Source organism: Spodoptera frugiperda, chromosome 19, assembly GCF_023101765.2.
Source record: "Spodoptera frugiperda isolate SF20-4 chromosome 19, AGI-APGP_CSIRO_Sfru_2.0, whole genome shotgun sequence".
In the NCBI taxonomy this organism is placed as follows: domain Eukaryota; kingdom Metazoa; phylum Arthropoda; class Insecta; order Lepidoptera; family Noctuidae; genus Spodoptera; species Spodoptera frugiperda.
The window spans coordinates 7,719,047-7,734,058 of NC_064230.1; the positions used below are offsets into that span (position 1 = coordinate 7,719,047).

Below are 15,012 nucleotides of genomic sequence, written 5' to 3' on the forward strand. Positions count from 1 at the left end.
TTGTTCGTCAGTCTGTCTGTAACTGAAACTAGGTGTAGCTTCGAATGGAAAAGAAAGAGCAAGAAACTCAGTCTTACTTTAAAAAAATAACTTTTTACAATCACTCTATATATGTGAGAACAATGCAACAACGATACAGCGTCAAAATTAATGGAACTAAAAAAACAATTATAAAGTGTGGATGGAAGAGCCATGCTTCAGCACAAATGGGCCGGCTCGATCGGAGTGATACCACGGCCTCACAGAAAACCGACGTGAAACAACGCTTGCATTGTGTTTCGTTGTGTGAGTGAGGTTACCGGAGGCTCAATTACGGCCCCTCCCAATTCCTCAAAAACTATTAAATTCCTAACCCAAAAGGCAAGCAACGTACTTGTAACGCCTCTAATATTTCTGTTATCCATTAGCAACATATCTTCCCATCAGGTATTGCCTAACTTGTCTACCTCTTGATAAAAGGCGTGATGATACGATACGATAAAAGAAGACTGCAAAAATTGCATTATAATAAAGTATGTAATAAATAATGATGTACCGTCTACCGTCTGCCGTGAGACGTCGCGACAGCTTAGAGTAACACAGGCTAGGCGGCGACCGACGACCTCTCCGATCGATACCCGAGCTGCAGAGCTTGTGTTGGTCGGTTATTGGGTGCTATACTGTCATGGTAGGTAAGGTATATAATGGATAGTTATTTATATAAACAAACTTTATAACTTTATGGTATAAGCCGGTAAACGAGCAGACGAATCACCTGGTAAGCAATCGCCGCCGCCCATGGACACTTGAAACACCAGAGGCGTTACAAGAGCGTTGCCGGACTTTTGCGGGTTAAAAATTTAAGAGTTATTGAGGAATCTAAGATTGGGAAGTAGAGTAATTGGGCCTCCGGTAACCTCACTCACACAACGCAAGCGTTGTTTCACGTCGGTTTTCTGTGAGGCAATTGTATGTTGACTTGTATGTTTGTAAACGCACCCACAACACAGGAGAAAATCCTAGGATGGGGCAACGTTATTAAAAAACACCCCTCGCTTGGCAATCGCATTTCCAACCCCCCTTTCACTAAACCACACAAAGCATAAAACACAACAATACCATAAAAATCTATGGCAACAAAGTAGATACAAATTACAATTAATAATGAACCTTTAAAAAAAAAGCAATTTGTAAATCCATAATCTACCAGCGAGCTTACTGTGTACTGTGACGCATCTATATCGAAGGTCGATGTCTACAGCGTGCCATCACGAATCCATTTATTTAATAAAAGGTTAGATAGATATCATTAAAGTTGTACAGTAATGTCAGCTAACTTTCTTTTCAATTTGCAAGAAAATCTTTAATAATACAGTTAGAACGTCACGCCTTTTATCCCCGAAGGGGTAGGCAGAGGTGCACATTACGGCACGTAATGCTGCTATTCAATGTACACCCAATTTATTTTTAACTTTGATAAGTCTGCATTTGGCCACCAACCCGCTTACTGCCAGGACGGCGAAGCGAAGATGTGGCCGAGGATGGAGCACACAGACTTAGAAAGTACCTATTCACTCTGACCTTGAAAAGACCCGGGTTGTATTTCTCAGGAAAGATAGAAGCCGGCAGATTGTTCCATTCCCTGGCTGCACGGATTAGGAACGTGGATTCGAACCGTTTCGTTCGCACCCAAGGGAAGTCCTCTGTAGGGATGATAGTGGGCCGACTTTCTACTAGTTCTATGTTGAAAGGCTGGCGGTAACTTTTCACCATTTGTGTTATAAGTCCATGTAATAGGGAGTGAGCCTATTGACATATACCGGGCACAATTCCAGACTCCGTGCTACTAATGATACATTTTTGAAAAACCGAAAAAAGCACAATATTACTATGCCTGATCCGGGAATCGAAACCGAGACACATTGTCTGGCAGTCGCAACTGCGACCACTCGACCATCAAGGCAGTCACGATTTCATTTATTTAATAAAAGTTAGACAAATCATATTAAAGTAGTAGTATTAGTAATATCAGCTTTTTAATTTGCTAGAAAATCTTTGGTAATACGGTTTGGGGTAAGTTTAATCAAAGTCTGTAAAATCAAAGTTTTAAGTGTGGGCTCGCCATGCTTCGGCACTGCAGAGCTGCGGACTACCTAGCGGGTTTACCGGGGCTCCGGCTCGAAAAGTAGGAGTAGGAACGGGGTGGTTTTTAATCAGTAAGAGTCTGACACTCGCTCTCGCCTCGCCCAAGGCGGGAGAAGTCATTGGATGATTTTCACCCCTTAAAAAAATAAAAAATCTGCCGGCTCGACCGGAGTGATACCACGGCCTCACAGAAAATCGACGTGAAACAACGCTTGCGTTGGGTACGTGAGGTTACCCCTTTCCAATCCGCGATTCCCTAATAACCCTTAAATTCTAACCTGAATCTTACACACCTCTTTCGCTTCATCAGTCTTTTCATGCATGCTCGTCGGTTAAAGGTACTTTTAATTTGGTCCTTCTTTAATATATCGCCAATCTGGTCGATATATGTCCGTCTAGGGCGTCCTCTACCGACGGCCCCATTCATATCCGCCTTGTATATTTCTTTCGTAAATCTGCTTTCATCCATCCTTTCTACATATCCAAACCATCGTAACATTCCCTTTTCAATCCTTGTCAATATATCGTCTTTCAAGCCAAACCTTTTTCTAATAACACTATTTTTCTAGTAATTTCGAAGAAATAAATAAAATATAATAACGCAAAATAACGACACACCTTTTATCTCCGAAGGGGTAGGCAGAGGTACACATTACGGTACGTAATGCCGCTATACAATGTACACACACTTTTCACAATTTGTGTTATAAGTCCCATGTAATAGGGGGTGTGCCTATTGCCATATATTGGGCACAATTCCAGACTCCGTGCTACTACTGAGAAATTTTTCGAAGAAAGCACAGTAATACTTTCCCGATCCGGGAACCGAAGCCGAGACCCTTTGACCTGACAATCGCACTTATGACCACTCGACAGACGTGGCAGTCAGATTCAAAGAAATAAAATATAATAAACCACTACAAATGAGTCACATTTCCCTGGAATCTAGCATTAGGTGTGGCTACAGAAACATCGTTTCTTCATTCAGCGAGCGAAGATCGATCGCCGTGTCGGTTGAAAGCAGTATTAGTGACTCATCCCTTTTTATAAAACGTTGCCCCACACAAGTATTGTCTCCTGTGTCGTGGGTGCGTTTACTCACACTCAGGAGGTCTACTCTAATTCAACGAAAAACGAAGTTTCGTCCGAAACTTCGCAGATTGCATTTTTTTTATTGGGGAAAATCATCCAATGACTTCTCCCGCCTTGGGCGAGGCGAGAGGGAGTATCAGACTCTTACTGACTAAAAACCACCCCGTTCCTTCTCCTGCTTTTCGAGCCGGAGCCCCGGTAAACCCGCTAGGTAATCCGCAACTCCGGGCAGATTGCATACTACAATTCAATTTATTGCGAACTTTCGTGATCAAAAATAAAACGTTATTTTAAGTAATTTCATTAGTAAATCAATAAAACCTACGGCCGAAGATTAAACGAAACTTCACATTCTAAAACCGGAGTAGTTCTACAGATCTTTACGTTTGGATTTGACATAGACACATAGCCGACCACATGATCTTAATCTAACTAATATTATATAGTTTTTTATGATATAAGCCAGTAAACGAACAGACAGATCACCTGATGGTAAGCAATCGCCGCCGCCCATGGACACTTGAAACACCAGAGGCGTTACAAGTGCGTTGCCGGCCTTTTGGGTGTTAGGAATTAAAGCCTTGTTGGGTAACCACCCTTCCCAATCTTTCTAACCCCTGAATCAGGGGTTTTATATGGTTTTATATGCGAAAGTTTGTCTGTTTGTGTGTGTTTGTTATTCAATCACATCAAAACGGCTGAAAGGATCGAGATGAAACGAATGAACTTTTTATCCCACGGGAACGCGGGCAAAGCCACGGACTGAAGCTAATAATATTATAAATGCGAAAGTTTGCGAGTTTGTGTTTATATTTGTTACTCAATCACGTCAAAACGGCTGACAGAAGTTGGTAATATTATAAATGTGAAAGTTCACAAACTTTTTTTAATCAATCTCGTCAAAACAACTAGAGGGATCGGGATAAAATGAAACAGGGGTACATTATGGTCTGGAATAACACATACCGTCGTACTCAGAGTGATTTGTCCGTGATCATGGCGCTTGCAACAGTGCCGAAATATCGGAAACTCATTAAAATTTAAAAACATGGTAAATATCCCGTTGTAACTTCCAATTCTAGGATTTAATGGTTACTTAATCCAGTCCTTAACGATTGGTTTTGATACAAAATCATTACTAAGGAATAGTTTAAGTAACCATTAAATGTCTCTGAGTGCGGCAGTTAGACTACTTATTATCTCACAAAAACGCGGACGAAGCCACTGACAGAAGTTAATACACTGTCAAAACTATTGCACTTAACTTATGTCCTTCTGTCTACCCCTTTTAGGCTAACTATGTAATATCATATTACAACATAGTGTTTATAACCTTATTTTTAAGCCATTAACCAGCTAAAGATGCTTGGATGCCTAAGTACGTTGAGTCCCAGGTTGGGCGCCATTTCCACTAATGGCACCCAAATGGGACCTGTTTTAGAATTTATGTTTAGTAGTTATATTATATGCTGCTTTATATTTTGAAGACTCTTTACAAATACGGCATTATAACAGCCGCGCCACATGTCCGTAACATTCCTAGACAACCTACAACATTACAGCTCTTCTGTGGTCAAGGAACATGGAGCTGTTCACACAGAATGTAATACTTGATTAATTTCATCATTTATTTTGTTACTTTGAAGTTTTCAGTTTTCAAATATTTAGTTGTTTAGTTGTATTATGCTTCTGTGGACGAGTACTACTTGTAGTTTCATTTAAGTCATATAAGTGATCTCTATACTGTATATTTTTTAAGCTATTAAGTAGCTAAAGATGCTTAGATGAGCAAGTACATTGAGTCCCAGTTTGGGCGCCATTTCCACTAATGGCACCCAAATGGGACCTGTATTAGAATTTATGTTTAGTAGTTTTATGCTGCTTCTAATAAAAATTTAGAATATTGACGACAAGAATAGGATATACCCAGTCTGTTGGATTAGGGGGTAGACAGATATATTCTAATATTATTTTAGTCAAGCATTAGATTTTATCAAATAAAAAAAAATTAAAGTCTAGTCAGATATATTGTCTAATCCGGAGCTGCGAATCCCCAAAAATAGGAGTAGGAACGAGGTGGTTTTTAGTCAGTAAGAGTCTAACACTCTCTCTCGCCTTGCCCAAGGCGGGGGAGAAGAGACTTTTTTTAAAGTATACCAATGAGGATGACCAAAAAAATAAGTCCGATATATTATGACATTTACACCATTTCATCCAGAGTAATCCCAGCATTTTTCCCTAATTTAAAATCTCATACAAAGCAATATTATTTTAAAGTACACTCAACATTCGAATTAGTTTCAACATTAAAAAAACGAGGCCCAGTTGGGCGCCACTTCCAAATCCATTCAACAAAATAGGCCAACAGTTATAAAAAAAAAAGCATTTTAACAAATGACAATCGGAAACAAAAACTCCTGCCATTGTAATAAAAATCATCCACCATGCGCCTTACAAAGCAAAACCAGCTCTATACACTAACAAATAAAGTCCACTATCAAAAAAACTACATGTTGGGCGCATTAATAAAATACCAAGGTCGATTGACTTGCTCGGTAAATGAACTTGTAACCCTGGGCGGGGAATGCGGTCAACATACTGCAATGTGAACCGAACAATAACTGACCTACTAAGGAAATTTACATAAAGCATGGTCAGAGTTCCAAACCTACCAACGGCAAGTACCATTGTGACTTTTTCCGAGTTACATGTATGTACTTTCTAAGATTATTTAGACACCACTGACAAACGGTGAAGGAAAACAAGTGTGGCTCACCAGGCGGTGTGATACCACGGGCTCACAGAAAACCAACGTGAAATAACGCTTGCGTTGTGTAAGTGGGGTTACCCCAATCTTCCAAATCCCCGATTCTCCAACAATCCTTAAATTCCTAACGTCGTAACGCCTCTGGTGTTTCAGGTGTCCATGGGCGGCGATGATTGTTTAAAATCAGGTGATCCATGAGCTCGTTTACCGGCTTATACCATAAAAAGACATGGAAACAAACCTGGACTTACAATTTCTAATTACAATTTAAAAATCGCTAACCCGCATTGAGCAAGCGTGGTGAATAATGCTCAAACATTCTCCGTGTGAGAAGAGGCCTTTGTCCAGAAGTAGCTGCTTATAGGCTGTTGATATGAATGAATGTATTTTATTCTATTTGGTGTGAAAAAGACGAGAATGTTCGTTGAAGATGACGCAATTTAGGAAGCGTGTCTAAACATGTTTTGGCAATATTCCAAAATGAGGTACAGACGGATTTTATTAGAAAACTAGCTTTTGCCCGCGACTTCGTTCGCGTGGAATAGTGACTTCCGGCAATTTTTTGGTTTTAACCACATAGTTCCCGATCTCGCGGGATCTCTGCAAAAATGAGATGTGGAAGATATTCCAGGGAACTCTTCAAAAATCAACATAATGAGCTCTGCGTTTGAATTTAATAGATGTATACTCACTTAGGGCATTGAAAAAATAGTTTAAAAACGGACTTAAACTAACTTAAAACTAAAGAAAGCTACGAATTACGAATTTATAACAATTAAAAAAGAAACTATATTACAACCTATCCTCTATGCTATAATAACCAAGCTTAAACTAAATAATTTAAAAGAAACGACTTAAATCTAATCTAATTAATTTATAAATTAGACTTACAATTTTATTAAAAAAACTAACTACAGTAACTACTAATAATCGATATCAAACTAAACCTACGTTAAATAGTTTAACCAAAAAATCAGGAAAACCCAACAAATAAACTTATTAATTGACAAATACAACGAAACCAATTTAGAATATACGAAACAGCAGGACCACTACAGACAAATAATCATACGACTGATAATACACTTTTTCTACGATAGTACCGAAGCGCTCGGCCGATACCCAACCAAATGAATGTAACGAAACCATAGCGCGATCTATTTCGATCCCAACGCCATCTATCGAGGATAAAGACAACTTGGATTATTTATTTATACTCCGTTCGGGCATTTTCTTTGTACTAAAAGTTTAATTATATTGATATTATTTTTTTCATACCTTTTTACTATTTATTTACTTTTTTTCGATGAATTAAAACAATAACATGAACCGAAGTCGTGTAACGATCGACATAGAATTATTTATAAATAATTTATTTCTTATTTTTATTTTTTGATTTTTGAAATAAAAATATATCTATGTCCTTTCTAAGGTTCTAAACTATATCTGTACCAAATTTCAACCAAATCCGTCAAATAGTTGCGGAGATTAATGGTATAAGCATAGAATGTTCGACGTGATTCTTTAATTTGACATAACTTTTTTATTTATGAACCGATTGACATGAAACAAACACTAAATGTAAATTTAAGCATCCCACAATATATTCGTGAAAACAGCATCCAACTCGGATCAGCCGTTTCTGAGATTAGCGCGCACAGACGAACAGACAAACAGACAAACAGACAAACAGACAAACAGACAAAAAAAAAGTTAATTACATTTTTGGGTTCGACATCGACATAACAATAACCCCTGCTATTTTTTTTATTTTTATTTTCAATGTACAGACAGCACTTTTCTACGATTTTATTATATGTATAGATATGAACCCAAACCCAGTTCATATGTAAACAGTGACTCATATAGTGTGACTGCACGGCTGGCGCAGTGACTGGGCAACCGGCTGCAGCACAACGCGCCGACGGTTCAATTCCAGCACGAAACAATAGGGTAAATAAATACAATAGGAATTTAAGGGTTGTTAGGGAATCGGGGATTAGGAAGATAGGGCTTTCGGTTACCTCTTTCACACAACGTAAGCCTTATTTTACGTCGTTTTTCTGTATGGCCGTGATATCACTCCGATGATGCCGAAGCATGGCGAGCCCACACATGTTTGTCTTCACCGTTTGTCAGTGGTGTCTAAATAATCTTAAAAAGTACAAATAACTCGGAAAAAGTCACATTGGTACTTGCCGTTGGTAGGTTTAGAACCCGCACTCTCATGCATGAGAAGCGGGCGTCTTAAAATACATTAATTCTTAATTAAATATATTTATTACCCCACCCAATCTACCCACGGCTGTTATAGAAACCAACGATGCGACTACACATTGACAGAGACTGTGCAGCAGCGCTCTCTGATAAACCTGAACCCTTTACACTGCGATCTCCACATCGCCTGTCAAGCGAAAACATCCCAAATGTGTTCAAACCCTCTTTTATGGTGAAGGCTTGTATGCTCCAACGATTTCAATCAATTTATTATATTATATAAGAGGTTACTCATTGAACGCGCTATAATAGAAAATATATTGTATCTCACAAATAGATCGGGTAAATAAAGAACCGCTTAAGAGGGTGGTTGATACTTCTGATAACTAAAACGCTGGTTTCTAACTTGGTCAAAACATATGCTTTTTTTATTGTGGGAAACTATCCAATGATTTCTCCCGCCTTGGGTGAGGCGAAAAGGAGTATCAGACTCTTACTGACTAAAAACTACACAGTTCCCACTCCTGCTTTTCGAACCAGAGCCCCGGTAACCCGCTAGGTAGTCCGCAGCTGCGGATTAAGGCGTTACTATACCTACAATTTCAGTTTTCAGGGAATAAAAGGCACCCAACATAATATTTTAAATTGGTTTCCAAAGAAATGTGGCGAGGATCCAAAAAGATTTGGCTCTCGGCACACGTATTGTACCTGCTTGCGAAAATCGTGCACAATGTTGCATAATCTTGGTTTTTTTTATAGTATAAGCCGGTAAACGAGCAGCCGGATCACCTGATGGTAAGCAACATCGCAGCACTGGTAATTCCAGACTCCATGCTACTACTGAGATTTATGAAAAGCCGAAAAATTTAAAGATTTTTATATCGAACTTGAGACCCCTTGCCCGGCAGTCGCACTGCGACCACTCGACCAACGAAGCAGTTAGTTTTACTTATGTTTTTCTAAAAGTGAGTTATCATGACTTGGTTAGGATGTTACTTAATGAAATTCTGTGTTCTATATCTGCTTTTTTTCTTGGCTAACGATATGCATGGTATCCCAAAACACCAGAAGGGTAACAAGTGCGTTGCCGGTCTTTTTAAGGTTAGGAATTCAAGGGTTGTTGGGGAATCGGAGATTAGGAAGATTGGGGAGGATGGTAATTGGATCTCCGGTAACCTCACTCACACAACGAAACACAACGCAAGCTTTATTTCACGTTGGTTTTCTGTAAGGCCGTGGTATCATTCCGGTCGAGCCGGCCCATTCGTGCCAAAACATGGCCTTCCCACACACTTTTCATTCAATTAAAAAAAGTATCTCACGAAACTTCAGCTGTGTTATCAGTTAATGAGAAAAGCTACATTTAGCTCCGGTCTCCTACGCTATCTGTACTATCACCCACGCGAAGTCGTAAGAGAGCAAAGCTTTCAAAATTGCTTTTAAAAGTAGTTGCGTGGTTTAAACCGACATAGAGGGTAGCCCTGAAGTCGACGTCACAGTAACACCTGGTGATTGACAAAGATCCAACGGTTATGATTTGATTTGATTTCATGATTTAAAAAAAAAAGACGTTGCCCCACACTAGGATTTTCTCCTGTGTCGTGGGTGCGTTTACAAACATACAAGTTCACATACACATGACAACCAGACCCGAAACAACAATTTGTGGATCACACAAAGAGTTGCTCCGTGTGGGAATCGAAGCAATCGAACCTGCTACATGTTGCATGGCAGTCAGTTGCCCAGCCACCGCACCAACCGTGCAGTCCATGTTATCAGAACAATATAAAAAAAATCTAAGTCCTACAGTTTTTAAATTACAGTGACTTATGTGTTATTCACGAAAAAGTACGAAAGAAAGAGTCAAGAGTAAAAAGCTAAAGACCATAGTTTTTGAAAAGAATCCTTAGAGTGTAGGATTCCTAAGTCACTAAATCCATGCGCGCCTCAAAGAGCCATCAGACCACCACTGATGGGGCCCAGTGGGACTGATGCCTGATTCGGAGTTGCGGACTACCTAGCAGGTTTACCGAGGATCCGGAAGAGGAACGGGGTGGTTTTTAGTCAGTAAGAGTCTGACACTCCCTCTCGCCCAAGGCGGGAGAAGTCATTGGATGAAATTCCCACCTCAAAAAAAAAAACTATTTTTAAATAACTTTATAATCTGATATCTGTACTTTCAACTGAAAAATCAATAAAACGATTACAAATAATGATTTATTACTTTGCCTAGCTCGTTTCCGTTACAAGAATCGAGAACTTCCAATAAGTAAGTACCTATATTTTACGTTACAATACTTTGACATGCATTCTGCATTGATAATCGAAAACCTTCTTTTCGTTCGACGCGTCGCGTTCTGCATGCAAAGCAATTGCCGGGCGTTTCTTAAAAAAAAGACATATTTGAAGAAACAAAATCATCATCCTCAAGTTCCTCAACTAAAAGACTGCACGGTTGGCGCGGTGGCTGGGCAACTGGCTGCCGTGCAACGTGTAGCGGATTCGATTCCCGCACGGAGCAACTCTTTGTGTGATCCACATATTGTTGTTCTGGGTCTGGGTGTCATGTTTATGTGAACTTGTATATTTTTTAACGCACCCATGACACAGGAGAAAATACTAGTGTGGGGCTACGTATTCTTAAAAAAAAAGTTAACATATCTGCCGATTGAAACTCAAAATTAGGTTTCAATAAATTAAATTGTGACACTGCTCTCAACCAATCCAGTAAAAATAAGGATAATAAGCTACCACGATGCTTAATAACGCGGGAGAATAATGATTTGTTAAATAAAAAGTTAAAGTTTTTTTAAGAAACACCCTTTTTTTTTTTTTTTTTTTTGAGGGGGAAAATCATCCAATGACTTCTCCCGCCCTGGGCGAGGCGAGAGGGAGTGTCAGACTCTTACTGACTAAAAACCACCCCGTTCCTTCTCCTGCTTTTCGAGCCGGAGCCCCGGTAAACCCGCTAGGTAGTCCGCAGCTCCGGATCAGGCATCAGCCCTACTGGGCCCCATCTGTGGTGGTCTGATGGCTCTTTGAGGCGCGCGCGGAACGCGACGCGCCGCACGCACGGGTCTGGTTCTGTTCGGGCGATGAGCTACCCTTGCTCGCCGACCGCAGGCCCGCACTTACGGTGGCCGGAGATCGTCCCGCGATCCCCGACGCCCAGAGTGTCTCTCGCGACGGCTTGGGCGTGAGGAGGTTTGTTCCCTCACGCGCCCCGCCTCCTCCTTAGCTAGCATAACTGCTTCGCAGAAGGAGGAGACGGCATCCCAGTCCCTCTCGCTCCGCACCATGGCTTGAACCAGTGCCGGGCGCGAGAGGTCGCCGTCGCCGACCACATCCCTGAGGACTTGGCGGTGCTCAGCCCACGCAGGGCACACCGCCACTGTATGTTCTACAGTGTCCTCCGGGCGGTCCTCGCAGTGATGACACCCGGGCGTTTCCTCCCGCCCAATAAGGAACAGGAACCTACCGAAACTTAAGAAACACCCTAAGACCACTACAGATGGGACCAGTAGAGCTGATGCCTGAACCGGAGTTGCGGACTATCTAGACGGTTACCGAGGCTCCGGCTTGAAAAGTAGGAGTAGGAACGAGGTAGTTTTTAGAGTCTGACACTCCCTCTCACGTCACCAAAGACGGGAGAAGTCAAATAATGATTTTCCCCCCTTAAAAAAAAACCTTTGAAGAATGAATAAATGTATTATAATAAGACGTTATTTATACGTTTTCAACACTTATGTTATTCTTATTACGTAGTCCGTGGGTTAGGTAACAATCCGAGTTTAAAGTTATGAAATTACGTAAAAGTGAGTTAAGCGGTTATGTTTTAAGCATGAACTCAGTTTGGTGTATAACTTTTTTGTAAATAGATATACACACAAGGTTCCTGAAAGGCTGGTTAACATAAAAATTATTTAATTAGCAATGAATACTTTTGTCCTATTTGTGTAACTAAAAGGATGTTTACACACAATTTCATTGAATAATGTTCGGTTTTTACTAGAGCAGTGACTAATTATTTTTTCTCGGGGACTCTTGCTAATAAGCAGCGTGGGCGGACGCTGCTACGTCGCGCAGACAACTATTTAGTTACTATAGTATAGTTTAGTACGTCTCACGATAGTTATTATAAAAATACTACTGACGTTAAAATCACGTTCAAACTACATTTGAAAAAAAAAGGACCTCTGAAAATTCTATATTTTTACTACTTTTTAAAAGAAATGCTATCTAAACCAATTTTATTTTAAAAACTTTGAAATATTTACGACTAAATTCTAGAATAATCTATGCCTATAAAGAATCCTTTGCAGTATTATTGAAAGACCTACATATAAGGCCTGGGAGCAATGTCCCACAAACTGGGTCAATGCGCACAATGCATTTGCCCACTACGTATTTCATATATTCTTTGTTAAAATACTAAAAACTCGACATCTTTAATTGATTTTGTCTGGACTTTAAAAGAGACTACGACCTCTGAGTTTGTTTCGGCATTTCTTCTCAGAGTAGTCCGATAGAAAATGCCGGCCTCATCTAGTTATTTAAGAGATTGACGTGTAAAAGAGTTACATTGTAACCTATTTGCAAAATAATTATCATATTTTATAATTTACGCTTCTAATCACAATGTCCTTGTCATCAGGAGAAATTGACGTTTCTAATGAGCCCAAACTCAATATGTTTGCTAGCTCGATGGTACCATAATATTTTATTGTCATCTAATCTACAAGACGGACATTAAAATAAAAATTAGTCATCTACAATTGGGCAGATGACACACACTCCCACTCTTATTTATGTTATTTTATATAAAAAAAATAAAAAAACACGTGTCTTACATTTCATTACATAGTTTGTTACAGGTCGACGTAATTAAAAACGTCAGGAACATATTTTTATTAAAAACATTGGAACACAGACGAAGCCGCTGGCAAAAGCTAGTTTAAAATAAAAATAAAATACTTAAAAATATATTATATTTCTGTGGCGTAGTATAGGCTGATAGAATTAGTTTTATCATCATCTCTTGACGGGCTCTTGCCATCAACAGCACACTGTTGGACTATAAGCCTCTACATAAGAGGGTTTGCCATAATCTCCGCAGGCAGGCGGGTTGGTGATCGCAGTGTAAAAAGTTCAGGTTTATCAGAGAGCGCTGTTGTTTGGTTTCTGTTAAATAATGTAGACTTAGCCGAGTCTTGGGCCACCCACGGGAAGACTAGTTATAACAAATGTATTCCTTTTTTTATAATAAAATATTAGACTTTTTGAACATGGTCACTAGTAATTTATCATTAGAACTTAAAACAGGATATTTACCATGTTTATTAGAGAACTAGAGAGTTCATCCGTGATCATGGCGCTTGCAACAATGTCGAAATATCGGAAACTCCCAGTTTAATAAACATGGTGCATATACCGTTTTAATTTCTAATGATAAAATAGAGTAGAGCTTTTCTCCATTAATTTACGTGAGTAAACCGTGGTTTTTTACCCGACTGCGCCAGAAGGAGGGTTATAGTTAAATGTATTCTAATAAGAACAAAAATATAAAAAACACATGTGTGGCGCAATTAATATCAGCTGACAGACTGAAAAACTCCAGAACGTACGAACCGATTTCCACGGTTTTGCATTCGTTGGAACAGTCTCGGGTTCCATGAGGTTTATAGCAAAGACAATTCAGGAAAAATTCAAGAGAAAAGCAGGAAAACAGGGAAAACCATTAATGGCGAAACGGAGTTCGCCGCATTTGCTAGTATTTTAATAAAAACAAAATAAATATAATATAATATGTGGCGCAATATCAACTGACATTAAAGGCTGAATGAGTAGATACCTTTACTTAAAAATGACATTACAGGCAGAATAAGTAATACCTTTGCCTAAAAAACAACACACGTTTAGTTTTATGGTTATTTAATAAAAAAAACACTTACCTGGCTAAAATGGAATTCTCTAGGCAGCGACATATTTTCTGTTTGTGTTTATTATGTTTATTAATGTCGGGAGGTAAAGATATATAGTTAAAATGATCTTCGGATTCCGTGCAAACTAATTTCAATGCACTTTTCTCAACGGCATTAGCCGCTGTATACATTTGTCGTTTTATATAAAGGAAATCTTTAAAAGACGCCGTCGTAACTGATTTAGAAAAACTTTCTCCTCGAAAAAAATTAAAGAATTGCTTTTTATTTTTATAATAATATTTAAATAAATTAATTGATTAATAATTTATTATTCACTGATTTTTCTTCTTTTTTTTTCTTCAAGTAGAAACTTTCGTTTTGTTATTTAAAAAAAAATGGGATTTACGGCTGAACGACCGACATGTTTGGTTGTCAATTTGGAAATTATTGAATGTTATTTTGACAGTTTTTGAGTAGCACAGTTTTGTATTAAAAAAATTGGTTATTTTGTTATTTTTCCGTGTAAAATGTAACTGTTTCGGATGTGGCAGCTGTATAACTAATTCAGTTATGATATTTCGAGTCTGCGCCGTGGAATAATCGATAAATTGAACGAAATGAATGAAACTGTCCGTTCATCCATTCATTCATTCGTTCGTTCGTTCGTTGACTTTTCGGACAGTGTTGCTGTTTAGAAAAGTGTTGTGTTATGTATGTTCATTCTTCGTAAGGGTGCTTTTCCACCAGAGATGTTCTATGCTGCGTTCCTGTAGATGCGTTTGGCTAGCGCCAATCATTTTAATTGGTACACATAAATGCGTGCTATGGATGGCTTCCCTGCTATCGATACATCGCATACTGCGCATCTTCCTTGCACAGCTACATAGCTTA

At 39.1% G+C, this 15,012-nt stretch overlaps 1 protein-coding gene and 2 long non-coding RNA genes across 3 annotated transcripts in view; 1 reads left to right on the forward strand and 2 right to left on the reverse strand.

The window, feature by feature from the left end:
* The window catches only part of LOC118280915 (monocarboxylate transporter 12-like), a 36,573-nt gene extending 21,875 nt beyond the window's left edge, over positions 1 to 14,698 (reverse strand). Inside the window, exon 1 of the mRNA XM_050700706.1 lies at positions 14,152 to 14,698. Within this exon, the coding sequence (XP_050556663.1) occupies positions 14,152 to 14,184 (33 nt within the window). The 5' untranslated portion in view covers positions 14,185 to 14,698. The remainder of the gene's footprint in view (positions 1 to 14,151) is intronic.
* The window catches only part of LOC126911849 (uncharacterized), a 146,600-nt gene that overhangs the window by 94,317 nt on the left and 37,271 nt on the right, over positions 1 to 15,012 (reverse strand). The window lies entirely within an intron of this gene.
* The window catches only part of LOC126911857 (uncharacterized), a 135,992-nt gene that overhangs the window by 92,697 nt on the left and 28,283 nt on the right, over positions 1 to 15,012 (forward strand). The window lies entirely within an intron of this gene.